Source organism: Sus scrofa, chromosome 2 (assembly GCF_000003025.6).
Source record: "Sus scrofa isolate TJ Tabasco breed Duroc chromosome 2, Sscrofa11.1, whole genome shotgun sequence".
Classification (NCBI taxonomy): Eukaryota; Metazoa; Chordata; class Mammalia; order Artiodactyla; family Suidae; genus Sus; species Sus scrofa.
The window spans coordinates 4085512-4111389 of NC_010444.4; the positions used below are offsets into that span (position 1 = coordinate 4085512).

The 25878-nt window shown below is 60.7% G+C and overlaps 1 protein-coding gene across 4 annotated transcripts in view; it reads right to left on the reverse strand.

Annotated features, from left to right (window-relative positions):
* The window catches only part of TPCN2 (two pore segment channel 2), a 35799-nt gene extending 16245 nt beyond the window's left edge, over positions 1-19554 (reverse strand). For 2 of the 4 annotated variants that reach the window (XR_002341414.1, XM_021082689.1), the window contains exons 1-13: positions 19368-19518; positions 15442-15506; positions 14636-14712; positions 14099-14276; positions 12894-13010; positions 8442-8548; positions 7825-7897; positions 5616-5715; positions 5217-5282; positions 4809-4873; positions 4173-4255; positions 3552-3633; positions 3311-3394 (exon numbers count right to left, since the gene is read on the reverse strand). Coding sequence is in view for 3 of the 4 variants with exons in the window: in XM_021082689.1 (XP_020938348.1) it covers positions 3311-3394; positions 3552-3633; positions 4173-4255; positions 4809-4873; positions 5217-5282; positions 5616-5715; positions 7825-7897; positions 8442-8548; positions 12894-13010; positions 14099-14276; positions 14636-14712; positions 15442-15506; positions 19368-19479 (1209 nt within the window). In the remaining variant the exon portion in view is untranslated. Of the gene's footprint in view, positions 1-3310; positions 3395-3551; positions 3634-4172; positions 4256-4808; positions 4874-5216; positions 5283-5615; positions 5716-7824; positions 7898-8441; positions 8549-12893; positions 13011-14098; positions 14277-14635; positions 14713-15441; positions 15507-19367 lie in introns of all 4 variants that reach the window. The other 2 variants (XM_021082688.1, XM_021082687.1) reach the window with 2 other exon arrangements.

Sequence of the window (25878 nt, forward strand, 5' to 3'; positions counted from 1 at the left end):
CACGGGGTGGCTAAAAAAGCAAAACAAGATGTTAATAAAAACGGAAATTTAAATCTGATCAAATTAAACCCTCAGTTCCTCTGTCCCAACAGCCACGTTTCAAGTGGGGAGAGGACGCCCATGGAGCTGTCCCAGCCCCACACTCAGATCCACAGCCCCTGGTGACCCACGGCCTCAGCCTGACCCGGTAGCAACATCCCGAACCTTCCCACAGCCCTCCCCGTGGACACTGGTGCCAGGGGCCGCCTGCCCATGCCGGTACCCAATTCTCTTCTGCACCCCCACGCCCCTGGCTACTGATGGCCCGCGCCTGCCACACCCCAGAGGCTGACTTCCTGCTGCTCCAGCGACGCAGACCTGCTCCAGCCCGGGCAAACCAGCAGGCATCTCTGTCACCTGGGGGGCTGGACTGCATCTTCTCCAAAGGAGTCTGAAGCCGGGCCTCAGGGCAGGGGGCCCTCAGTCTACCCTTCCCCGGGCATCCCCCTCAGGCTTCAGACCACAGAGTTGTCTCTTTCTTACAGTTACTCTTTTATCATAATTTCGCTTCTTTTTTTTTTTTTTTTGTCTTTTTGCCATTTCTTGGGCCACTCCCGCGGCATATGGAGGTTCCCAGGCTAGGGGTCCAATCGGAGCCACAGCCACCAGCCTACGCCAGAGCCACAGCAACTCGGGATCCGAGCTGCATCTGCAACCTACACCATAGCTCACGGCAACGCTGGATCCTTAACTCACTGAGCAAGGCCAGGGATCGAACCCGCAACCTCGTGGTTCCTAGTTGGATTGTTAACCACTGCGCCACAATGGGAACTCCCATAATTTCGCTTCTTTATGCTAAACTTCCCGTTAAACCCACTGTGTGGCTTCTATCTCCTGCTTAGTCTCAGACTCATGCACTGGCCAAGAGAGATTTCAGCATTATCCATTATGTTTAAATTGCTACAAGAAGAATGGATTCATGTATTACCTTGTTATTAAAAAATAACAACCCTTGAAATGGTTTCAGGGGTTGTCACTGGGTTAGGGAGACAGTGAGGTAGTTTTAACCATAAAAGCTTCTTCTTAGAAGAAAAACGGGCCCTCCGAAGCTGGCCGGGTACATTCTCTGCAGCCAGTTAGCATGAACTGACCAGCACTGGACCAACGCCAGGCTGATGGACAGGGGGTGACCACTCACGGGGGTTGGGGGGGCGCTCAGGCATCATCCTGCCTGGAGGACGCCTCTCTTCAGGAGCGATTCCAAAGTCACACCAGGGCGCCTGGGACAAGCCCCAAATGCTAACCATCCTTGAAGCACCTGCCTGCCCCCTTGCAACCAGCATTTTAGGGGAAAGGGGGTCGTAAAACCAAGGCAAGGACACCACAAGCTCCCCAAACCTCTAGAACCCAAACGCCCACCTCAAACCACAGTTCTGGACTTGAGACCCAGGGTGCTCTGCGAAGAGAGAACATTCCCTGGGCCACCATAGGAAAGGCATGGCCAGAGCGGGGGTGTGGCCAGGGCATGGGCGTGGCCAGAGCAGGGGCGTGGCCTACACCCCAGGCTCAAACCCAGTCACAAACCCAGCACCTCCTTTTTGGTATCATCAGACCCTGACAGCAGAAGAGGAAGGCTAAGTCAGTTTTGGGTGACCTGGTCCCACGACTCACTACAGGCCAGCAAGCAAGTGCCCAGGCAGAAGCTGGCTGGCCCCGCAGACCCACCGAGCGAACCCTGAGAAATGAGCCCATCTTCTCAGACGTCTTCCCGCCCAGGTCAGCCTGTAGCCAGAAAAGGACTGGACCACAGCAAGTCAGGCCCGTAACAGCAGCCAAGAGCTGCCTCCTGGGTCCAGCAAACCTCCTGCTCCTGGAAAGAATCATTATCCAGAAAGGGGCTCCCCAATCTTCCATCGTTTGAAGAGCCTGCACAACCTGCACCTGAGCTCACATACTTACTAATTTCCTTCAAGTCACCTGGAAGCGGGCACGGCTGCCTCGCCTCGTCCCAAGCAGAGGCGTGATGTGCATGAGCACACCAAGTGTCTGCCTGTGTTTCCCGACAACCACCTCCCGTGCCCTCGGGGTACCAAAATGAGGATGCTGACAGCAGACGGCCCAAATGATGGAGAGCCAAGGGTGCAGCCCCTGGCCCTCCAGGCTAAACAGGACCTGCCTCCGCATGACCTGGAAAGGCTTCGGGAAAGCACGTTCTTAGGAAAACCGCTCTGAGAGGGGCCACGGAAGTTGAGCTGGAGAAGCCGACATTTGCTGTGGGCTAAGATGTATCCCCCCAAAATCTGTATTTTGAGGTCCCAACTGCGAGGATCTCAGATGTGACTGCACTCAGAAACAGGGGCTTTCAAGAGGTGATGAAGGGAAAAACGCAGTCACTGGGGGGGTGGGGGCTAATCTCATAGGACTGGTGTCCTTATAAGGAGAGGAGGTCAGGACACAGACACACACAGAGGACGAGCCCTGTGAGGACACAGGGAGAAGATGGCCACCTACACGCCCAGGAGAGAGGCCTCAGGAGGGACCAGCCCTGCCCACACTGTCACTTCAGACTTCCAGCCTCCAGCCCTGTTGTTTAAGCCACCCCAGGCTGTGTTATTTGTTACAGGAACTGAGCTGACTGACTCAACAGCGACACAGAGCTCTTAGGCGTCTGATCAGCAGGAGACTTCTTCAATCCGTCCCCACTCAAGTACCGCTTGGCCCTCTAAAGGCCAAGTGGCTGGGGCGGCAGCCCCCTCTGCTTGCCCATACAATCTGCCTGTGCACAGCTTGGCTATTTCCCAACACCTCCACCACACCACCCCCTGCCACACCCTCACCCACCCTACCCACCCACCCCCAGAAAACTGCTATGTAAAACGGAGGCAGCCCAGGGACTTATGGACGCAGTGCTGACCTGGATGCTGCGGCCCATCTGGTAAATTTAAAAATCAGTGTCAAAGTGTTAGGACAAAAGAGTAAAGGTTTTGGACAAACCGAGGAACCTCCCAGGAAGGGACGCGTGGAAAGAGGAGAAGAGTCTGTCACGGGAATGGAGGAAAACATTTGGAAGCTTCCTCTGGTCCAAGCTTGGCCCAGGCCAGTCCCTGAGGTCTGTGAATTTCCTGAGGTCAACAAAGCCTCCCCAGTTTCCAAGAGGCCACCTCCCTCTGCTCCCTCGCACCATCCTAGAGGCCAGAATTCCCGGGAAGGCATCCTGGCACAGTCACGAAAACTGACCTAGGGGATCACTGCCGACAGACACTGAGGACTTGCCTGCTAGCCCCAGGTGGCCCTGGCACTGGGCAGGTGACTCCAGCCCAGCTCCATTTACCTCTTTAGTCACCCTCTTGTCGAATGTGTCAAAGAGCTTCTGAAACTCGTCAGCCGACAGCAAGGCATCGCGGGAATGCAGTTTCTGCAAAGCAGGAAAGTCCATGTCAGCCAGGCCGAGGGAAAGAGGGGGGCCGCCCCCAGACTGAGCCAGCCAGGTGGATCTGAAATGATGCCCACGTGACCCCCAGAGCCCAGAGACACAGGCAGGGGAGAGGAGGGGAGGGTGGGGAGACTGGCACCTCCATGATGGCCTCTTTGTGGTCGCTGTCCAGCTGAACTTTCTGGAGCACCTGCAGGACGTCCTGGGGCTTCACCCCGACGCTGTGGGGGGAAACACACCCCAGCCGTGAGCCCAGCCAGCCCAGCACCCTGAGGTGCCCCACCCTCTGGCTTGAACTGCACGTGAAGACTGAGCAGCCCCAGGCAATGACAGGGCCTCCACGAAGGAAGGCCTCGGTCCTCCTGTCCCCCCACGTCCAGAGACCCCATCGGCCCACCTTAAAGGGGAGCAGCAGCAGCTGGGGAAGGGCTTGAGACCCGAGGACATGTGTCCCAGGCCCCTCTGGTCCCAACACCAAGTCACTGCACAGGGGCGTGCGGAGGGTGCCCCTTGGGGGTCGGGTGGGGGACAGGCCAGAGCACGTGGCTCCTCGCCAACCCAGGATCTCCGGGGGGGTCACGAGGCCAAAGAGTTCACCTGGACCTGAGGACCACGCAGTCCCTGCAGCACAGGGATGTGGCGGCTCCATGATTCCAAAGGAGCACTGCACTCCGCCGCCAGCAGGGAGCTCGGCACAGAGTGGGGGCTCAGCCAACATCCCCCCGTGACCCTCTCGCCGCCCCGGAGCCGCGGCACTCACCCCTGGGGCGTCAAGGAGGACAGGACCTTGTAGGCCGCCCGGGTCCCCAGCCGCCTCCGCAACAGTGAGGTCTGGAGAGATTTCTGAAAGGAGGACGGCTCTGAGGGGCTCAGCGCAGCCCCTTCCCCGGCCGCCGATCCCCTGTCCCCGGGCAGCCTCCGAGGGCGTTCTGCCCTCCACAGCCTGGGGAGCAGCCCCTCGCCCTGCCCGTGAGCATCAGAGGAACAGCCGCAGACAACGAGGCCCAGTCCTGCCATCAGCCACTCGCTGTGTAACTCACTAAGGCACACACTCCTTCGTGGAGTATGTGGGGTCCCCATTCCCCCACATGGTGGGTTCGGAGTCATTGTTTGGGAGCTGCGAGCTTCTGGCAGCTTCCCTCTAGAAGAGGCCGGGCAAGGGAGGAGCCCCCGGGTGGCTGTGGGGACAGCACAGCCTGGGGGGAGGGGCAGGGAGGGAGCATGGGCCTGGCTCCCACTCACCGGCAAGAGGGAGCTGGAAGCTGGGCCGAGACCACCATGGACCCCAGCCTCCCACCCACACCCACACAGTCCCGGGGCCATGGGCTGGTCCGCTCCCGCCGGGCCTCCAGGGTCAGCCCCTCGCACAGCCGGGCAGGGACGGCAGCTTGCTCACCATCAGGTAGCCCCGGAACTGGTTATAGATGATGGCCGTCAGCAGGTTCATCAGAAACAAGCTCCCTGGGGGAGACAAAAGCCACAGTCAGGGGGGACCCCGGGTCCGTGGGGACTGCATGCAAGGGGGCAGAGTCTGGAAGGAGCAGCAGCATCAGGGGCCCAGAGCGGAGGCCCAGAGGGTGGACAAGGGCACAGCGAGAAGGGACGGGGCCTGGGGCGTGCCACCTGGCTGCCAGCAGGGCATGGAGGATGGGGCCATCCGTGGTCACAGGGGCCGGGGAAGCCACGCTGAGATGAAGTCACGGGATCGGGAGCACACCTCGCCCTGAGTTTTTGTGGTCCTATCACGTGGGGCAGCGTCTTGGCCCAAGTGACCCCTACAGACCCGCCCCCGCCCCAGACCCACCTATCAGGGTGAAGGCTATGAAGAAGATGGCGTAGGCTCGGTTCTTGGAATACGCAGGAATCATCACTGCAAGAAGGGGGAGAAAATACGTATGTGCTCGCGACCCCCGTGTCCAGTGGTTCCCGTGCCTCTCACCACTGTCCTCGCCACAGAGAGGAAGGCCCTGTATTAGGAGCTAGGACGCCTTCTTGTCCAAACAAAGCGGATTCTCACATCTGCTTGCATACCCTGGGGACGGGGTGCTCACTACCTCTCAAGGATGCTCATCTTTTCTGCCTCCCCCTGACCACTCCCCACAGGCCGAAAGTTCAGCTTTCCCTTGGGCGGGGCGGGGGTGTGACTTAAGGACTCAGGACAAAGGCGCCCACTCCCTAGAGCCCTCCCCTTCACCCTTCGCACCATCAGGGTTATTGGCGGTGGTCAGCAGCACCAGGAGCGAAGTCAGCGCCTCGGGCAGGTTGCGGAAGTAGGTCAGCCTCTCCCTGTCTGGCCCATCATCCTGCCGAACAGACAGGGCAGCCCGGAGGTCTTGGCTCGCCGGCTAAGGCCTGGGGCCACCAGAGCTCCGGGCCCTGGACCCAGCGAGCCAGGACCACCCACGTGGGCTCAGCAGCAGGTGCTGAGCTCAGGGCTGGACAGGACCTAACTCAGGACCTCCAGGCCCAGAAGCCAACGCTTGGGGACACAGCACACCCATGGGGGCACTGGCCACTGGAGCAGGCCTGCTGGGAACCATGGGAAAAAGCTCTCAGCCAGCCCTCCAAGCCCCCCTCCCACCAGGAACCTCCGCAGGAGCCGCCGCCACGCTCCCACTCCTGCACCGGGCCTGGGGCCGCTGCATCCTCACCTGGTCTGTCCAGTCGTGGGGACCGGGGAACAGGTGAGCTAACTGGTCTGCCCAGTCGTGGGGACCAGGGGACAGGTGAGCTAACTGGTGGTCACAAACCCCTGGGATGGAGTCACAGACCGGTGGCCTCCACTGGGCACTCTGCCACGGGTGGGGCAGGAGGGTGTGGGGGCGGCTGCTGCTGAGGGAGGAGGCCACCTCCCAAGCCCGCGAGGATGACGGAGGAGGCGGACGGAGGAAACCCCTCAAAGGAGCAGCAGCCAAGGGGCCTGGAGGATGCCCCCACCCCTGCCGGGGCTTCAGGCACACCAGGAGGGAGGCCGTGCCCTCCCGGGGCTGCCCTTTCTGCCTGACACACCACCGTCCACAAGCCAAGCTCGCCGACCTAGGAAGGCTCAGCTCCCGTGCATCTTACAGACCAAGTCGCTGGGGACAAGAGGACCCCCAGGACAGAGGCCTCCACCCTCTGCAGGGCGCTGTCAGCCTCCCACAGCCCCCTGCCCCCCACCACCACCACCACCGCCAGTCACCTCCTGCCGGGGAAGCCCCCACCCCACTGCGACCTCCCAGAGGCCCCAGCCCCGGCTTCTGTGTGGCAGAAACGGAGCCAGCAGAAGGGCCAACCCTGCCAGGCACCTCGGGACCCTCGGCGTTCCCAGGGCAGAGCCCCACCCCAGCCCCCACACCCGCCCCGGACACCGCAAAACAGCAGCATCAGATTCAGTTGGCCGGTGCCACCTCTAGCTGTGCCCACCACCCAGACATGCACACACACCCCACTCACACAGCACACACAACACATACACAGACACAACACACACACACAGCATGCACACAGATATACACATAGACACACACAATACAAATACACACACATGGTACACACAACACATAGAAACGTACACACACAGACACACACAGAGAATGCACAACACATATATATACAGACACACACACTACACACAACACACACACAGATATACACATAGACAAACATAGATATGCACACGGTACACACAATACATACAGACACCCACACAACAGACACACACAGTACACACAACACATACCCACATACACACATAGACAAACACAGATACCCACATGGTACACACAATACAACGCAGACACACATACACAACACATAGACACACACACACAGGCACACAAAGGGGGCTCTGGCTCTCCAGAGATGACTCCCCGCCAGGGCTCAGAGGTTCAGTCTTTGGGCTTTTCCCTCACAGGCAGCACAGCCACAACCTCAAGACCAGCCCTGGGCAAGCGCCGGGCACCACCCCAGGTCAGAGGCGCAGGACAGCCCAGCCCGGAGGACAAGGACACCGGCCAGGCCATGAGCAAAGAACATGAGAGGACAGAAGCAGGGTGGGCCCAAGGTGACATCGCCACACAGCAACAAGCTGCTGGGGGCGGGAGAGGGGCTGGGGGGGCAGGTGGGAAGCCCACTAAGAGCCGCCCTCGGAAGATGGGCAGGGGCGCTGTGACAGTGGCCGCCCTGATGGCCGGTCTGAGCGCCTAAGACGGTCTGAGCGCCTAAGACGGCTGCGGGGAGGGCGGGTCGGTGACCTGGGAGAGAGGGGGCGGGGGCGGGGGGCAGCCAGGCAGAGCGGCCAGGCCTGAGCCCAGGGCAGAGGCGCCCTGGCAGCGGCTCAGCGGGACCGCCTGGTCGCCTCCTGGTCCCTGCCTTTCCCGGCCCCAGGACTCCCTGCAGAGTAAGCACGGGCCAGGCCGGGAGCTCGGTACCTTCTCGCCAGTGAAGAGGAGCATCCCAAACATGGTGAAGAGACACAGGTGGACGGCCAGCAGCAGCCCGACACTGGGGGCGAGAGCGGCACTCAGCGCACAGGGCTCTGGGATGGCTGACCCGGCCGCCAGGGAGCTCCCGGCACCCGGGCCCCTTCCGCCCTGGAAGCTGCCGCCCACTCGCAGCCCTGCTCAGTGGAAGCTCTTTTCTCGCAGGAACAGTGCAGCCCCCGGGGCACGTCCAGGGCCTGGGAGAGCGGCATCCAAGGACCTCAAGGGCTCTGGGAGGGGAAAGGCCGCTTCCATCACCGTGGGCCGGACGGTGGAGGGTCAGCCCCGTGAATCATGGGGGCTGACAGGGGGAGCACTGCTTTCTGGGGTCTCAGCGGACAGCAAGCCAAAGCAGCCCTGGAGGTGGGGAGGGAGAGGCTGGGGGGGTAGGGGGGGGTGGTCACAGCCAAGGTGGAAGCTTCCATCGGGGGGGGGTGGGGCGTAAGACAGAGACCCTCAAATGCCCACCCACCCACCAGACTCCTCAAGGTGCCGCGGCCATACTCCGGGATGGGAGGGGGGAGCCCCAGTGCCCGCCTGGGCCAAGCGCCCACCCCAGCGCCCACCTGGCCATCTCGGACAGCGACCACCTGATGCACTTGAGCGTCTTCTTCATCATAGAGGAGTTTTGCAGCAGGAAGAAGGGGCGCAGGAGCCGGCGCACCCGCAGAGGCTGGAAGAGACCAGACGGGGACCCTGAGCACCAGTGGCCACACAGCACACGGGCCCAGACTCTGACCCTCTGCGTGGGGACAGCCACGGGCCCCAGCTGTCCCCACGCTCCCAGCACACCCGGCCTCAACCTCACAGGCTCTCAACAGCCCCCCACGTCCCTCCCGGGGCCCAGCTCAGAACCCCAGACCCGCCAGCACCTGGGAAGGGTCTCCAGTAACCCTCCGGCTCTGTCCTGCCATTGGGGGGCTGTTCCACGCCTCCTCTCCACAGCCCTGCCCTGCCACTCGGCTCTGGGCCTCGGCTCCCGCACGCAGGGCAGAAACCGCAGCAGGAACCCCGCACCTCCACACACACACTCTCACACACACACACACACACACACCCCTTCCACTCCTCCCTCCTGTCACTAGCAAAGGGGCCCCCTCCCCGTGCTCAGGACCCCAGCCCCTCCCACGTGGGACACATCCATTTCCCGCTCCCCCCCAGCCAACCCCCTCCTTCCAAGGAGCCACCCGCAGTGGCCACCAGGCCTCTGAGCCCGAGATCGCCTTCCGTCCCCCGCCTGGTGCCTTGGCCACCACCTCTGGGGCCGACCTCGTGCTGGACGCCCCCTCCTCCCCGCTCTCCGGCTCCCGCCCCAGGGGACTGGCCTGTCTTCGCCATTGTCAGGACCACGCCACGCTCGACCTCCAAGGCCAACTCCACACTCACGTCCTACTGGACCTCTTGTGCCAGAAAACAAGGCTGACGGAGTCCCCTCCCTGCCCAGGCCCCCCATGGCTGTCTAGAGACCCAGGCCAGCCCCGTCCTGGGCCCGCGTCTCACTGTCACTGTGCTGATGGCTCTGCGCCCCCCGCTGTCTCTGCTCAGCTGGCTGCCTGGACCGGACCCTCCCCATCTTGCCGTAAAGGCCTCCTCTGCCTCACGCCGCTCTGGGCTCCTCTCCCCCGGCCCCGCCTCGCTCTGGGCCTTCTGCACCTCAGCTGCTTCCTGGGCCCTCGGCCCCCCTCGGCCAGTGCACAGAAAGGCCTCGGGAGGTCTGTGAAGTGAGCGACCCAGTGTCTCACTCAGCCCCCCTGGGCTGCACTCATTCTTAGAAGGGGCCCGGCTCCCCGCAGGACCGAGAAGGCAGAAGGACGCAGCGGTGAAGGTCAGGCTCGGGACCAGGCTCCCCACCTCCGCCCACGACCCGCTCGCTACCCCCCGCCCCCCGACAGAAGCTCCAGTCTTGGGCCCACACGAAGGCCCTTTCAGCCGCCCCCAGGCCAAGCAGAGGCCAGAGGTCCAGCCACACCCCAGCCCGGGTCTTGGACCCTCACCTGTAGTTAGAGACGGAGCAGAGCACAGCCTCCCCGGGCGCGATACCCAACCTGCCCACAGCCGGGACCACGGCACTGCCACGGATCCAGGGACACGCGGAAAGTGGGGAGGCGTGATCACGTGACCTGCCTGCAAGGAGAGCCGGCCCAGTGCCTGCTCAGCCCCTGGCGAGACTTCAACCACACTGAGAATCACAGCCCAGGTCCTGGAGGCCCTGCAGAGAAGCCACTCGCTGACCTGCACAGAGCTAGTCCCTGACAAGAAACGGCCCCGGGGTCACCAGGGCCCCAGGCAGAGAACGAGTCCCCTGCAAGAAACGGCCATAGGGACCACCAGGGCCCCAGGCGACTGGTGGGGGACCACGTGTGATCTGACCCTCCAGCCGCAGGGCGGTGGGGGCAGGACACCATCAGGTTCGAAAGGACAGGAAAGACCAGGCTTGAGCAGGTCGGGGGCCCTGGGCCTCCCCGAGGCCATGGCAGTTTTTGATCACTGACCAGCTGGCCACAGGGGCCCCGGGGCACCTCGGGTTTGGTTGGCAGACGGTTCTGAGTGAAGGGCCAGCCCTGCCAGAAGTGGACTGCATGCAGTGTGACAACCTCCATCAGGCAAGTCCCGGAGACGGTGCCACGGGGGAAGCTTTGCGGAGGGCAGGGTCCATGGAAGAGGAGATCGGGGGAGGACTTGCATAGACGGGCCAAGGGGGCACCCGCGAGGCGTCTGGGACAAATGACGCATCTGGACAGGGGACACATCTGCGGATGTCCTCGGCCTCTCCCCTTGACCACCCGCTCCGATCTCCATGGGCCGCAGACAAAGTGGCCACCGAGACAGGAACAGACAATGTCTGGGGCCAAAAGTGTGAGCACACCCCAAGGCCACTACTGAGGGCCCATCCTGCCCGAAGCAGAGCCCAGCACCGGCCCCACGCGGCCCCAGGTGGACGGATAAGTCGCCAGCCCCTCCCCAGGCAAAGCACTCCTCTGTCCTCGGCAGATGGGTTAGCAGGAGTGGGCTCTGGCTGCCTGCCCTTGACGCCTCTCCCAGGACCACCAGCCAAGCCTCAGGGCCGACGCTGCACCCAACCAGGGGCCCCAGTGCCCACCTTACCACGGCCCTGTCCTGAAGCAGGTGCCTAGGAGGAGGGCCTGATGGCCTGCGGTGGGGGAGCCCCTTGTGGGGCAGGAAAACTCTGAGCACTAGGACAGGAGCAGCAACACACCCACTCCCCACCCCACAATTCCAGGTCCTGCAGGGCGGGAAGCACCCAGTCCTGAGGCATGTATCCCAGGCCCCTGGGCTGGTCGTGAAAAGAGGGCTGGTGGGGGGGCCAATGGGGGTGGAAGACTCTAATTACGAAGGACAGATTGGGGTGCTGCAGCCTGGAGGGGCAGGGAGGCCCCTGTCAGGGATCCCCTGAGGTACATCCAAAACGGAAATTTTCTTTTTGTCTTTTTAGAGCCGCACCTGCAGCCCATAGAGGTTCCCAGGCTAATCGGAGCTGTAGCCACCGGCCTACACCACAGCCACAGCAACGCCAGATCCCAACTGCTTCTGCGACCTACACCACAGTTCACGGCAACGCCAGATCCTTAACCCCCTGAGCGAGGCCAGGGATCGAACCTGCATCCTCATGGATACTAGTCAGATTCGTTTCCGCTGCGCCACGACGGGAACTCCCCAAAATGGAAAATTATCACAAAACTCCAGGAACAACAAGGCAGGACCACCGAGGACTCCGGACCAAAGGTCTGGGTCCCCGATCGAAGCAGAGGGCACGGGGGGCGGGGAGCAGAGGACACTGTATCCCCAGGTCCTCGACCACCACCACCAAGGCCTGCGGAGCCTCAGGGGTCTCCTCCTCGCTAGTCATGCAGACACACGCCCCTCTTCCCCTCCCCCTGCGCCCCCCGCAGCGTCACGGAAGGACAGGTGGCAGTGGCGAGGTTCACAGACCAGCCTCGAAGTGATGGAACGTTTGGCAACACGACGGCCATGATGGATGTCACCCAGGAATGGAGCTGGTGGCAGCTGGGCCCACCTTTACCCGATCTGGGGAGGGGGTGAGAGCGTCCCCGTCCTTTCCCCCCCACCCTCGGTGGGAAGGCGGGAAGGCGGGCGGCATCTTCTGGGGAGAAGCGTGCACCGCTGGCGGTCCTGCAGGACGTGCAGCAGGCATGGGGGGCTGAAGGGGGTGCTGTGACCTCCTCCCACCCTGCAACCCTGCTGAGACACTGGGCTGTCATCCCTTCTTCATGGGCCACCCTGGCCCAGCGGGGGCCCCGGGGGGAGGCAGGTGGGAGGCAGGAGGAGGGAGGGGCACCTGCCAGCTTCTGTCCACTTGCAGTTCCCACTGGCAGCACCAGGGCATGCAGCCTCCGCCTCCGCCAGCACCCCGACCCCAGAGGGCAGAGGGCAGGGTCCCAGCCGAGCCCCTCCCATGAGCTCCCAGGTTCCATACCCCTAACCCCCTTCCATCCCACCCCCGGCCCGTCTGGAGGGGGGATCCTGCCTGCGGCTCTGGGTTTGCTGGGTCCCCTTCTCCCTTTGCTGGTTCCTCAACACCAGTTGAAGCCTCTGTGTTAAACTCGCTCTCCTCAAGCACTTGATGGGCTCGTGTGTCCCTGACCAGCCCTGATGGCTACCTATGTCCCCAAGCCAATTTTCCCAGCTCTATCCTATGGGATCTCAGAGCGGTGCTTCTGGCTTCTGGGGAAACCGATGCTGCAGGTGACGAGGCTGGGGCTGCCTCAGAGCTGGCACACGGCGGGAATTACACCTGGAACTTGGTCCCAGGTCCTCGCGCCTTCTCTAGGCCTCAGTGTTATCATCTGCAAAATGGGAATGAGGCTCCCTGGCCAGTGAGTGACCACAGTGCTCCGGAGGGCAGGCAGAGCTGGGCAGCGGGCAGGTGGTGGCAGGGCCTCGGGACTCCAGCCCCATTCACCTGGGCAGTTGGGCCCACACACGCCCCCAGCGCCCGGGAGCTCCCTGCTCCCCGTCAAACCCTCCTCACCACCTACCTCCTGACAGACGAGACTGAGGGACACGATCCAGTCCACCAGAGACACGAGCAGCACCACGAGGTAGGCCAGCAGCCAGGGGTTCTTCCGGAACTGGGCCCACCCCACCAGGTAGCCCTGCAGAAGAGACAGCGGCTCACACCAAGGCCATGCACACGGACCACGGGTGAGGCAGGGCAGCCGTGGCCCGCGGTGTGGTCTCCATGTGACTCAGAGCAGGAAGCTGAGCGACGGTCCGGATGCCCACACGGATGCCCACACGCCTCGCCCGGCCTCCTCGTGACCTGGGCATCTCATGACCCCGGCTCAGCACTTAACCACTGCCTCCGTGTCCTCACTGGCAGCGGGCCCTGCTCATTCGGCCCATCCACCCCCCCATCTGCCTCTGCCTGGGAATCGTTCTGGAAAAGACTAGGAAACAGAGCAGGCGCTCAGGTCTGTGCCTTGGGAGATGTGGGCTTTTGTCACCGCCTGGGTCCTATCCCTAAGGCCCCCAGAGGTCACGGATAAAAACGTGTGCTCTTTCCCACCTTCCTCAAAGTACCAACCACTCAGAAAACACAAATGAGAACTTCTCACCAGTTTCAGTTCCAGTTTAGAAACACCTAGGCCTCCTACCCACATTATAGGCTAAAAAAGAAGAAGAAACTGCCCGGGGCCCTCCGTGCGTGCCTGCCTGTGGCTCAGACTTGCACAGGCGAGCACAGAGGCTCACCCGTGCCCCTCAGGGTCGGGCCACTGAGGGCGGGGGCCCTGCAGGCAGGGTGAGCCCGCCCCATCCAGGCGTGGGGCCGACAAAGGCGACGGAAGGTGTGGCCAGCAGCGGCCAGCAGCACCCACCCCGTCCCACTGGGAAGTGGCTCTGAAGTCCTGACACAGCTCAGAAGCTCGGGTAAGCCAGGCAGGGCCCACCTCCCGTTTTTGGAAGGACCTGGGTCACAGAAGCCAGAGCTGCACACAGCTCCTCTCCTCTCTGCCCCCCCCCAGCCCCCACAGCATCACTGCCGGCCCTCTGCCACTCCCACCCAGCGCCCCCCAGGCTGTGCCCCGCCACCGCCATGCTCTGGGGAAGAAGAAGGGCTTCCAAAGGCCCGGGATTCTCCCTGCCACTGCTCAGCGGGGCACAGCCGGACAGACAACCAGCTCCAGAAGCGCTAAAAATCACCCCGGAAAGCAGCAGCCAGCAGGAAGGCGCGCCCCATCACCTTCACGGAGACGTCGGCCGTGAAGACCAGCAGGCAGAGCGCCTCCAGGCCCTCGGTCAGGCCGCAGGGCGGCTCCCAGGGGGCCAGGCGGTAGCGCACGTCCGAGGTGCTGGCGAGGGAGGAGGGGGTCTCAACAAAAGCCAAGGCCAAGATCAGGAAGATGGTGAGGCTCAGAACCCTGGGAGGGACAAACGCTGGTCAAAAAGCCGGAAGCAGCCACACTCCAGGGCCGAAAAAGCCGGGCATGAGGCAGGATGTCTAGAAGGCCACAGGGCGGAGTCCACGCGTCCAAAGGGCTGAGCCCACACTTCCGGCTCCGTGGCCACTCATGTGCGGTCAGATAACATTCATCGGGTCAAATTCTACTGCCACGGCTGCCCAGAATGTTCTGGAAAGGAACCCCCCACCCCAGAGGAGCCCTTCTGTCCACAGTCTGCTTCCAGGAGGTGCTTCACCAGGGAGGGGAGCCCGCCTGTACCCGGAGACCCGCCCCCTCCAGGCTGGCTCTGCCCCCGCACCGCATGCATGCGCTCTCACCACTGGCAGGTGCTGGAGTAGTACCATCGGCAGAGCCACAGCGACCGGGCGTCCATGCGGTGATTAATGGAGCGGTACTGGAGCGGGGAGGGGGCACAGGGAGCGTGAGGGGCCACTCTGTGCCACGGCAGAGCCAGCCCCCTGCAGGGCGCCCCTCTCACCCCCCACCCCCGCAAGCCCAAGGCAAGGACACAGACTGCGAGCCGCAGGGTCCGCTTCCACCCGGCAAGGTCAGACCCCTCCCCAAGCTGCAGGGTTTGCCCAGCAGAGGGAGGGCACCTGAGGGGCGGTCCCCCAGGGCTGGCAGGGGCGGACACTGGTTTGCTGGACGCACAGTTGCACCCCCTGTCTGCCCTTGAGGTTCACCCCTCCTCTGTGCCAGGCCGACCCCCTACCCCACCTCAGCTCTGTGCCCCCAGATGCCCCCAGCCTTATCCCCACAAGGAGCCCTGCTCACTCCCACTGTCCATTTCCCTAGTTAAGCCTGTGTGTCCTCTGCAGAGGGGGAAGGTCTCGTCACCTTTGGGCAACTTTCACAGGACAGGGCAGCCCTTGGCAGGTGGTGAATCAACGAATGAATGACCAGGGACCCAGAAGACTGCCCAGCACCCACCGCCGCAGGGAGGACTCGAGGGGCCCACGCCCCGAAGCCCGGTCGTCACGGTCACAATGGCCACACAGTCCAACGACCCCAGCCCCGGCCCAGGACGGCGAGGCGTGAAGGGCCCGTGGGGCAGCCATCACCCAGTCCCCCCGAGGCCCAGGGACAAGCCCAGGCCCAGCCACCAGGAGCAGGTGCCGCCCACCTGGATGGCGTCTTCGATGAGGACCACAGCCTGGTCCAAGCACAGGTCCCGCCCAGCCGGAGCGCCTGCGGGCAGAGAGAACACGGTGGGTGAGGAGCAGGCAGGAACCTGACTGCGCTCCTTCCAGGCTCTGGAAGGAGATGCCCTTGGCCCAGCAGCGTGTGTGCACTGCCCACAGGACGGGACCCCGGGTGGGCTGTGTCCCCGTGTTGGGACAGGGTCTGAGGTCTTGCAGCGCATGCACGAGCTCTGGGCCCAGGAGAGGGGCAGCTTCCACGGTCCCCGCCCCCCAGGGCAGAGTGATGGAGGGCACGAAGCAGCCAGTGAGACGGAACCAGACGGGGGGGGGGGGGGGGCTTGGCCCCTGGAACCCCATCTGCTGGCTCAAAGGCTGAGGGCCATGGGCTTCAGGTCACTGCTCCCGTCTCCCCCATCAAATGAGGGGGTTAACAGCCAACCAGCTCAGCCCCCAACACAAGGGCAGCAGCCCCCAGGCCCGGGCCAGCCCACGGAGCATGCTTGAGGCCACCCTCCTGCCCCATCCCACCGCCAGCCTCTGGGTGGCCTTTGTTGGGTGGGACACAGCACCCCAGCTGCCTTGACAGTGAGATGGGTCACACTGCCTGCCTACGCGCCACCAAATAAGATCACAGATTGCACGCTGATAAGTCAAGTTGAAACCTGAAAACTTGAGACACTGAATAACCCTCCGTCACACACTGAAAACTAAGCCAGATCTTCTGAGGCCCACAGGGCCAGGTAGCCATAACCAAGTCACCCCCCTCCCTCCACTGGGGAGGGGGGCGGTGGGCAGGAGCCAAGGGCACCTTCACCAATCAGCAACTTGTGTTCTCCAGGCCAGGGAGGCTGGGGTGGGGCAGGCCCCGATGCCCAGGGGCCTTCAGGACAAGTCAGGTGGCTCGAACCTCAGCCCAGCACCCCAGCCTCCACCAGACCCTCCTTTACCCCCGGACCCTTGAAGGCAGCAGCTGCCCAAACCGCCCTTAACTGGTACTGAGCGCACAGAGTGTGCAGGGCTCTGGAGCAAAGGAGCGGAAGCCAGAGGCCGGGAGGCCACTGCCCACTCTGCCTGCCGCCCCGGGGACGTAGCTGCCACTGTCTGCAGGGCCTGGGGAACAACTGTGGATGCGGGGACCCCTGGACAGAGGCAGACGACTAGACTCTGTCCTGTCTCTGCCATCCCCTTGCTGCGTCACCCAGGACGAGCACCCTGGCTCCCCACCCCTTCCACCACCATTCCCCACGCCCCCACCCCCTGTACAACCTCCATGCTGGCTCTGAGGGACCTAAATTTCTCCCAGGGAGGCTCTGAGGCGCGGGGCTTGGCACACAGTAGCCCTCAAAGCTTATTTATCCAGCGAAGAGCCAAGGGGAGCCTAAGGGGGGACTCCGAGAGGTCCTGGGGACCAAACCCCCAGGGGAGGGGGAACTCAGCCTGCAGGGATCCCTGGATATGAGCTTTCTAGACCAGGGAAAGGCCGCCCAAGGACCCCGAGCTCGCTCCAGGACCAGAACTGAGAGCTCACTCAGGGCCACCCAGCCCTCGAGGCACCAGCCCTCAGGAAGGCATCCCACCTGGCTTCACAGCCCTGCCATCAGCCTCCGTCTCCCCTCCTGCAGCAGCCAGAGGGGTCCTGCCACAAGCCCTCAGTCAGCACATCACAGCTTTCCATGGGTCCCCACTGTTCCAGGACAAAGTCCACACTCTGCCCCCAGCCTGGCACCACGGGCAGCACACCTGCTGCTTCCTCCGTGGCCCTCCACGCCACCCCACCCTCCGCCAAGGCCAAGCTCTCCAAAGCCTGCACACCCCTGCCCAGGCTCGGCCCTACCAGGAGCACTGTCCCTCAGCTTGGCCATCCAGGGACTCATCAGCCCAGGTGGCACTCACTTGTCAGCATGCCCATCAGCCCGCTGGCACACCAGGGTAGATAATGTCAGGGTGCAGAGGACGTAGGGGCTCAAATGCCAGGTCCCACATCAGCCTCGCCGGTCCCCCTGCCCCAAGCCTCCCCTCTCCAACAGCCCAGTATAAACCTCCCTCTGGCTCCAGCCCCCAACTCCAGCCCCGCTCCCTGGCCAGGGTCCTGACCAGCTCCCTGTGAGACCCCGGGCAAGCCCCGTCACCTCTCTGTGCCTCAGTTCCTGCAGCCCCTACACAGCACGGCCGATGGGCGGGCTGCATGGGTTACTGTAGGGTGAGAGCTACGCACGGGAAGCCATTCATAAACATTCGTCGTCACTGTTGTTCTCAAAGCCGCTTCCAGAGAATAGCAGTCCTGGGCTCTGACTTTCCCTAATCCCTGACCAGGAACGAGAAAAGGACTATCCCCGCCCTGTGCTCATGGCCCATGAGGGAGGGTGAGTCAGGACCTGACCACAGGGCCCAGGGGGCTCCGCGGGACACCCAGCAGCAGCCTTCCCCCACCATGGTTGGGAGGAGAGTCAGGCAACAGGACAGGAAGCCCCTAAGCTCAGGGCCCATCCGGGAGCCTCGCACGGGAGCTGGGTACAAACTCAATGAGGACCCGCAGAGCCTCGCTGGACAGCCTGGCCAGGGACATCCAGAACAGTGTCCTGTGCACGTTTGCAGAAGCCACCACCAAGGCCCTGGTGTCAGGACAGAGAACCCTCCCCAGAGTCCCCCTCCCCAGCCACACTGCCTGCCCTGGCTCCTCTCCCTGCCACATGGCTCTCCTGCCTGGTGTGTGCTCTGCCAGGGCTGGGACCAGCAGTGATCATGGCCCTCCGCCCGGAACAGCCATTGGCACCGACATGCACCAGTGATGCCACCCAGCCAGGCACCTGGATTCTGAATCCTCACAACACCCCCACCCCTAGAGCAGCCCCCATGACCACGGCCCTCTTACTGAGACTCAGAAAGATTAGGCACCCTGCCAAGGTCACACAGCCGGCAGCACCAGAAAGGAGGCCAGACGTCCAGACACAAAGTCTGCGTCCCCCCAGAATGCCACCAAGTCCCATGTCCCTTGTCCAGGGCCCTGGGAGGTCTGCATGGGCTGGATGGACAAAGGGAGAGCCTCTGAGATGGGAAGGTGGATTTATTTTCCACCTCCTGTCAGGGAGCTGCCCCAATATCCCATGAATGGGCGCATACTACAGACATGTCCCCAACACAGGAAGTGGCCCCAGGATGGCCCAGAGTGGGTGCCTGCAGCCGCTGTGACAGATCTCAGGGCTGTGATACTGGACAGGTCCTGGAGACTCTCTGGGCCACAGTTTCCCCCTCTGTAAAACGAGGCTGAGGCCCCTCCTTCCCTAACTCAGCACCCAAGCCCTGGGTGTCTGGCCAGCACACCCTCCCCACCCTCCCAGGATTCAGCAATCTCTCACGGATAAACAGGAAGGGCAGGAGAGAGTTGCAGAAGACGGTGGGAGGAAGCTGTCCTGTCCCGGGGAGGCATACCCAAGCTCACAGTTCACCCCCAAGTGGGTTCGAATCTCACTTCGGTCACTTCCTGGCTGTGTGACCTTGGGTAGGCGAACGCCCCTCTCTGTGCCTCAGTTTCTCCCATAAGAACTGGGGAAAACGGAAGTGCTGCCTCCTTGGAGTCACCAAGCAAATCGACGGAAAGCAGGAGCAAGGGTCCGCCCAGGGCCACAGCGGGGTGAGGAGGGCCGCAGGGACCTGCCTGCCCCCGGGCTCAGGAAGGCCTCTCGGCCCGGCCGGCCGGGGGCAGGGAACAACGCCCCGCATCAGGGGTCTGCAGGGCGAAGCCGCCCCGTCATCGGGAAGGCGGCTCCCTTGCGCCCGGCACCGCCCTGGCTCGCTCGGACCCCGGCCGGGGGCATGCCCGAAGCGACAGCAGTGACGCGGAGAGGGCGGGCGGGACCCCCACGCGCCACCTCCGCGCTGCCCGGCCCTTCCCCTGGCCGCGGCTCACCGGGGCCGACTTGGACGCTGCCGCAGGCGGCTACACCCGGCGTGCAGTAGCGGCCGCTGCCGCCGCGGGCCCGGCTCAGAAGCGGCTCCGATTCCTCCTGGGGCTCCGCCATAGGGTCACCGCCGCCTCGGGGTCACAGAGTCGCAAGACTCAGAAGTCGGACTCCACGGCGCAGGCGCAGTGTCCCCGCCCCTGAGTTCGGGAGGAGGCGGGGACAGCACTGTGATGTAAGGGCCGCCCCTTCAGTACTAGCCAATGATGACAGAGATCTCTCTCTTGGAGGCGGGACTTATCCGACCACGCCCCATGGTGGGTGGGGCTCAGCTTCCTTCCCTCGGGAGAGGTCGAAGGACCCTCCTAGGGCTGGGGAAATGCTTTCTCAGCGGGTGGTAGGGCAGCTGCGTCAGCACCACGTGGGCACTGGTTAGAAAAGCACATTCTTGGGCCTTCTCAGAAGCTCTGGAGCAAGGCGCTGGAATCTGTGTTTGGCACGTGAGTTTTGAGCATGTGGGGGGTGACCCCAAAGGTCATCCCCCAAATGGAAGTTGATATTGAAAGTTGTAAGATTAAATATGATTGAGGGAAAACTTCAAAAAGACAAATGATGCACTTAAAGAAAATATTTACACTATATGCAAAAAGCGTTTCCGGTGTTAATACATAAAGCGCTTTTTTCTGTTGCTGTGGTGACACATTACCACAAACTTAGCTTAAAACAACTCCCACTTATTATCTCTAAATCCTGGAGGTCAGAAGTCCAGCAGCTTGGCTGGGCTCTCATCTCAAGGCCAAACTCAAGAGGGAGTTCTTTGGTGGCTCAGCAGATTAAGGATCCATCATTGTCACTGCTGTGGCGCAGGTAAGTCACTGCTGTGGCGTGGGTTCGATCCCTGGCCCTGGCATATCTGCATGCCATGGGCGCAACTAAAAAAAAAAAGATTGTACTCAGAGCCAAAGTCAAGGTTTGAGCCAGGCTCATCCAGGTGGTTGGCAAAATCCACCGCCACAGGGGCTAGGACTGAGGTGTCCACTTCTCACTCGGTATTGGCTGGGGGTCACTGTCAGCTCCTGGAAGCCACTGCATTCTTCTGCTTGGGCCCCCTCCATCATCAGAGCCCACAAGAGCACACTGAATCCTTCCCATACTTTGAATAAGATGCTCCAAGATGCAGCAACAGTGCTTCCCCCTCTGCAGCATCTCTTTGCTTTTTTAAGGGCTCATGTGATTACACTAGACACATCAAATAATCCAGGATCATCTCCTTATTTTAAGATCAGCTGATTAGTAACCTTAATTACATCTACGTAATCTCTTTTGACATCTAACCAACCATAACCACAGGCATGATGGGGAGGGGGGGGTCATGGGACCTAAAATTGTGCCCCCACAGAATTAAAAATTAAATAGGAGGAGTTCCTGTTGTGGCTCAGCAGGTTAAGAACTCGCCATGGTCTCATGAGGATGCAGGTTTGATCCCTGGCCTTGCCCGGTGGGTTAAGGATCCTGCATTGATGAAAACGGGGGTGTATGTCGCAGATGAGGCTCCAGTCCAGCCTTGCCGTGGCTGTGGCGTAGGTGCAGGACCTTCCACGTGCTGCAGGGAAGGCCATTAAAAAAAAAAAAAAAAAAGTCAGCAAGGAAAAGATAAAATTCCCCAAAGGTGGGAAAGGAGCTAAGGACAAGAACCAGAAGTTTACCAACAAAGAAATATCAACAACTAATGTTTGAAGCAAAGCCATGACTCCTTAGAAGACAGACGTGCAAATTAAAATAACAGCGAAATCCTTGAGCCCATCAGTTGGTCAGGATTTAAGAGATGATAACAGCTCTGTATCCCAGGAGGGTGGAGAGAAATCACAGGCTGTATTCATGGCTTTGGTTTGTTTGTTGTTGCTGTTTTTCTGTTTAGGGCCGCACCCTTGGCATATGGACGTTTCCAGGCTAGGGGTCAAATTGGAGCTGTAGCTGCCAACCTGTGCCACAGCCACAGCAACATGGGATCCAAGCTGCCTCTGGATCCTTAGTCCGCTGAGCGAGGCCAGGGACCGAACCCTCATCCTCATGGATGGTGGTTGGGTTCGTTACTACTGAGCCACAACGGGAACTCCCTGTTCCTTTTTTACACAATCGGCATACATTTGAAAACCTGAAAAAAGGGAAGATATTTTTATTCTGAAAAAGGAAACAATAGATGCACACAGCTCTTTGCCAAACAGGCCCATCCCCCGAGGACTTGTCTTTACTGTAATTAAAGAATTCCTTTGATGTTTATACAAACTCAGGAGGCCCAGGCGGGAACGCAGTGCTGTGTAAGCGTTTACAAGGACTTCATGGGTCGAGGCTGGTTTGGAGGCAGGTGGGGCTCAAAGAAGGGGCTGTCCAGAAAGGGCAGACAGAAATAAGTTTTTTCAGATGCCAGTGTGTTATTCCTAGTAGGCCCAAACCGTCCCTGGGGTGCAGACAGATGGCCCCTGGGTGTCCAGTCCTAGCTTTCAGTAAGTCAGCCTGGCACTTACGGGTCCCCTGGGGGAGAGGAAGAGCTGGTGCCATCTGGGTAGCCATGGGTAACCGGCACAGCCTGGTCATCCCAGGCATGGGTCTCCTGGGCCTGGGGGCCCTGGCTGAAGGGGACAGGACCCAGGAGCAGTGCTGACCAGGGAGAGAAATCAGAGAGACCCACCAGCCCAGCCATGATGTGACCTCAGGCACTTCACAGCCCCTTCCTCTTCTGTGAAGTGGGATCCTAGCAAACCCAAGACCTCGCCCTGTGAGGCGTGCAGGGGTCACACAGGCCCTCAGGAATTTCCAGGCGACCTGGCCCACCTGGCGGCGACCTAACCTGCCTCCTCCAGGTCCAGCTGCCCTGCGACATTGACCAGGAAGTGCCCCCAGCCAGCCCCGCCCAGCAATTATTTATCGAGCATTCTGGCTCTGTGGCCTCTGCTCCTAGGCTGGTCTCTCCACACCCCCTCTAAGCTGCTTCCCTATCCCTAAACGGGGGAGAGAATTACGCCCGCCTCTCGGGCTGTTGGCAGGGTTCCCGCAAGGTGACACCTGTCAGGTGCTGGGCGGAGGGAGGTGCTTAGTGAGAGGGGGCCACTTAGCCTTCAGAGCACTCCACCGTCTGGCTCGGTGGAGGAGACAGACGGAACAGGGACAGAGGACACTGTGACAGCACTTCCCAGCCTTTGGAGGAAGGGATGCAGGCTCAGTGGGCTCTAGCCACACCCCCCAGAATGCCTTGCGGGTCTGTAGAGCCCGGATTTTAGGGATGGGCCAGAGGTAAGAAGGATTCTACCAAGGTCTCCCCTTGTCTGTGACTGAGGTCAGATGAGGTCACCAGGCCTCCTACCAGCTCTGTCCATGGGTCTTTCTGGTGCCCCAGACTGGAAATCAGGCCTGCAGGAAACCCAGGGTGTGGCAGTGACAGCATCTGACACCTCTGCCCCCATCTTCCTCTCTCCTTCCTCTTCCTCCCCTGACCCCTACTGTCCCTCCTCTTCAGCGCAGAGAAAGGAGGTGACTCTGCCACCGTCGGAAGCTGCCCTAGAACCAGGGTTCCCAGATCCTTGGTCCCCTCCACCCACTGGACACTGGGCTACAGCAAAGAAGCCACGGGCCACGCCTCCTGTGATGAGGATGCTGGGAGTAGGTAGGCTGGGATGCAGGGAGGTCCAGGGAGAGGCAGGGAGCCTGGGAGGAAGGCGGTGGTAAGTTGGATGATCTTGTGTGTAGCCCCCACCCCCTCATCAGAGCAGAGCTCAGCCTGGGAAGAGGAAGCCCTTGCTGCACCCTGTGCCCCCAACTTGATCCAGAATTACCCCTCACACTGAACACACCTGCCATGGCATGGATGACTGTCCCGTCAATATCTCAGTGCTCACTGAACTTCAGTCATCATCTGCCTTCTCTGGATTTTTACCATCCTGCCATCATCGGCATTTTATTTATCTTATAGTCTCTTCAAACTGATCTAAATTGATTGCTTTTTTTTCCCTTAGTATCACTGCAAGCAACAAATGTCCCAAACCCAATGTCACGGGCTACTTACGTTTTTCCGAAGACACATTCAATTACATATGTGTGTCAGTTAGCTACTGCTGCATAACAAATAACCCCGGATCATCATGGTTTAAACCAATGTTTGTTGTCTCCCACTTTTTCCTAGGCTGGATCTGAATGCAGCTTGGACAGAGGTCTCCCTGTGTCACTCAGACACTGCAGTCCAGGTGTGGCAGTGGCTGCAGACGTTGCCAGGGTCCAGGCTCACTCAGCAGCCATGAGTTAGATTCAGCTCCTCACCGGCTGATGGACCAAGGGCCTCAGTTCCCTGCCCTGTGACCTCTCCATAGGGCAGTTCATGGCAGGGCAGCCAGCTTTGTGGACTAAGCAAGGGAGAAAAGCTGGAGGGAACAAGATGGAAGTCTTGGTCCTATAGAACCTAACGTCAAGAGCAACGTCCATCACGCTTGCTGTGTTCTGTGGGTCAGAACCAGTCACCAGACCCAGCCCAGCATCAGGGGGTGGGGAACACCCGGAGCTTAGAACCCCAGGAGGCGGGGACTCTTAGGGTCACATTAGAAGGCTGCTGACCACAGTAGTGACCCCAAAGGCTTTGTTGGGTTTTGGGGGTTTTTTGTTTGTTTGTTTGTTTTGTGTTTTTTTGGCCATGTCCATGACATGTGGACATTCCTGGGCCAGCTATCAAACAGGAGCCGCAGCAGTGACAATGCCAAGTCCTTAACCATTGGGCCACCAGGGAACTCCAAGAAAGGCTTCTTTTTAATGTTCAGTCCTGTGCCACTCAGATCGTCTCCCACATCAACTTCCTCACCTGGTTCTCACCCCACCCTTGGGGACGAGACAGCTGTGACTGTCCCCAAGGCCAGAGGGGCTCCGTGACTTTCCTCCCAAAGTTGCATCACTAATAGGCTGAAGGACTGTCAGCCAAGCCCAGAGCATAGGACCCGCTGCGGGGGCAGGGATGCAGGCTGCAGAGTCAGGCCGCCCAGGAGGACAGGCCACAACAGGACAGACCTGGGGAGGGGCCAGGCTGGGCCTTGCCAGGGGCTTGGGCTACCCTCAGAGACACAAAGCGAAACTTTGCTCCTGCACATGAGACTGGCTCAGAGGAATCAGTGGGGCGGCCAGAGACACTGGTTTGCCAAGCAGACAAGAAAGGGCATCCTTGGCACGAACTCAGTTCTCTGCCCTTCCCCCAGCCAAGAAAGCAGACCTGAGATTCCGCAGGGGCCAGCGTCCTGTCCCCTGCCACCCCTCCCCCACACACACCAGACGTGAACAAGGAATCCACCCACTGCCCCCAGGCGCGTCTCCAGCATTGCTCTCCTTGCCCAGGACCCTCGGAGCCTGCAGTGGAGGAAGGCGTCCTCTTGGTGGGGACACTGGCTTTGGCTCGGCCTGCGTGGCCTTCATGCCGTACCAGGGTCACTGTCGCAGGATGCTGCAAACTTGGCTTGAATGTCAGAAATGCCCCCTTGGCTCCTGAAAGGTCCCCCAGCCAACCACCTTTGTGTCTCGATCCCGAAGAGTGTTAGAGAGAAGTAACGGAGCCTCGCCGGGAGATGCGCTGGAGCATCGAGGAGACCCCAGAGGGGCCCAAACATCCTCCCAGCCTGGGCCCCTGACCCTCAGAAGTCAGACACCCCGGGCCTGTTCCTGACACTGCTTGGCGGCGTCCATTTCCTTCCTGGATGCGTCAGGCCAACCCCCCTCCGTGGGGCTGGGTCTCCTCTGTCACCTGCAGGAGCAGCAAACATGTGCCTGTGGGTTATGTGCCCATAAAGCCAACATAGCTTTATGGTTTAATTCCTTCACTCACCCATTCATCCATACATCTCTTGAGCGCCTACTGCATGCAAGGAACTGTCCCAAATGCTATTGAATCATACAAAAGGTCCTCCTTGTCACAGTTTCAAAGGATTTCTAAACGCCCATGGAAACATTTTTAAAAATCACCCACCTCGGTGTTCCCTGGAGGCTTAGTAGATTAAGGACCCGGCATTGTCACTGTTGTGACTTGGCGCAGGTTCGATCCCTGGCCAGAGAACTTCTGCATGACACAGATGCAACACCCCCCCCCCCAAAAAAAAGAAATAACTGCACTATTACATTTAGAATGGATAAGCATTGAGAACAGTTTCCTGCTCAGGGAACTTTATCCAATCGCTTGCGAAAATAGACTGTGATAGAAAATCACATAAGAAAAAAAATGTGCATATGTATATGATTGGGTCGCTTTTCCGTACAGCAGAAATTGACAGAACATTGCAAATCAACTATAATTTTTAAAAAATTTTAAAAGGGAAGTAATTGGAAAAAATCACCCATCTTCATGGTTATGAGGGAAAATCGTGGGCCTTGCATCCATACCCCTCCCCATGACCTCTTTCCTGAGCTCAGGCAGCCCCCCCACTTTGCTGGGCCTTGGTCGCTGCCTCCCTAAAATGGGGGTGACGGTGGCAGCAAGTCCCATTTGCAGCGACAAAG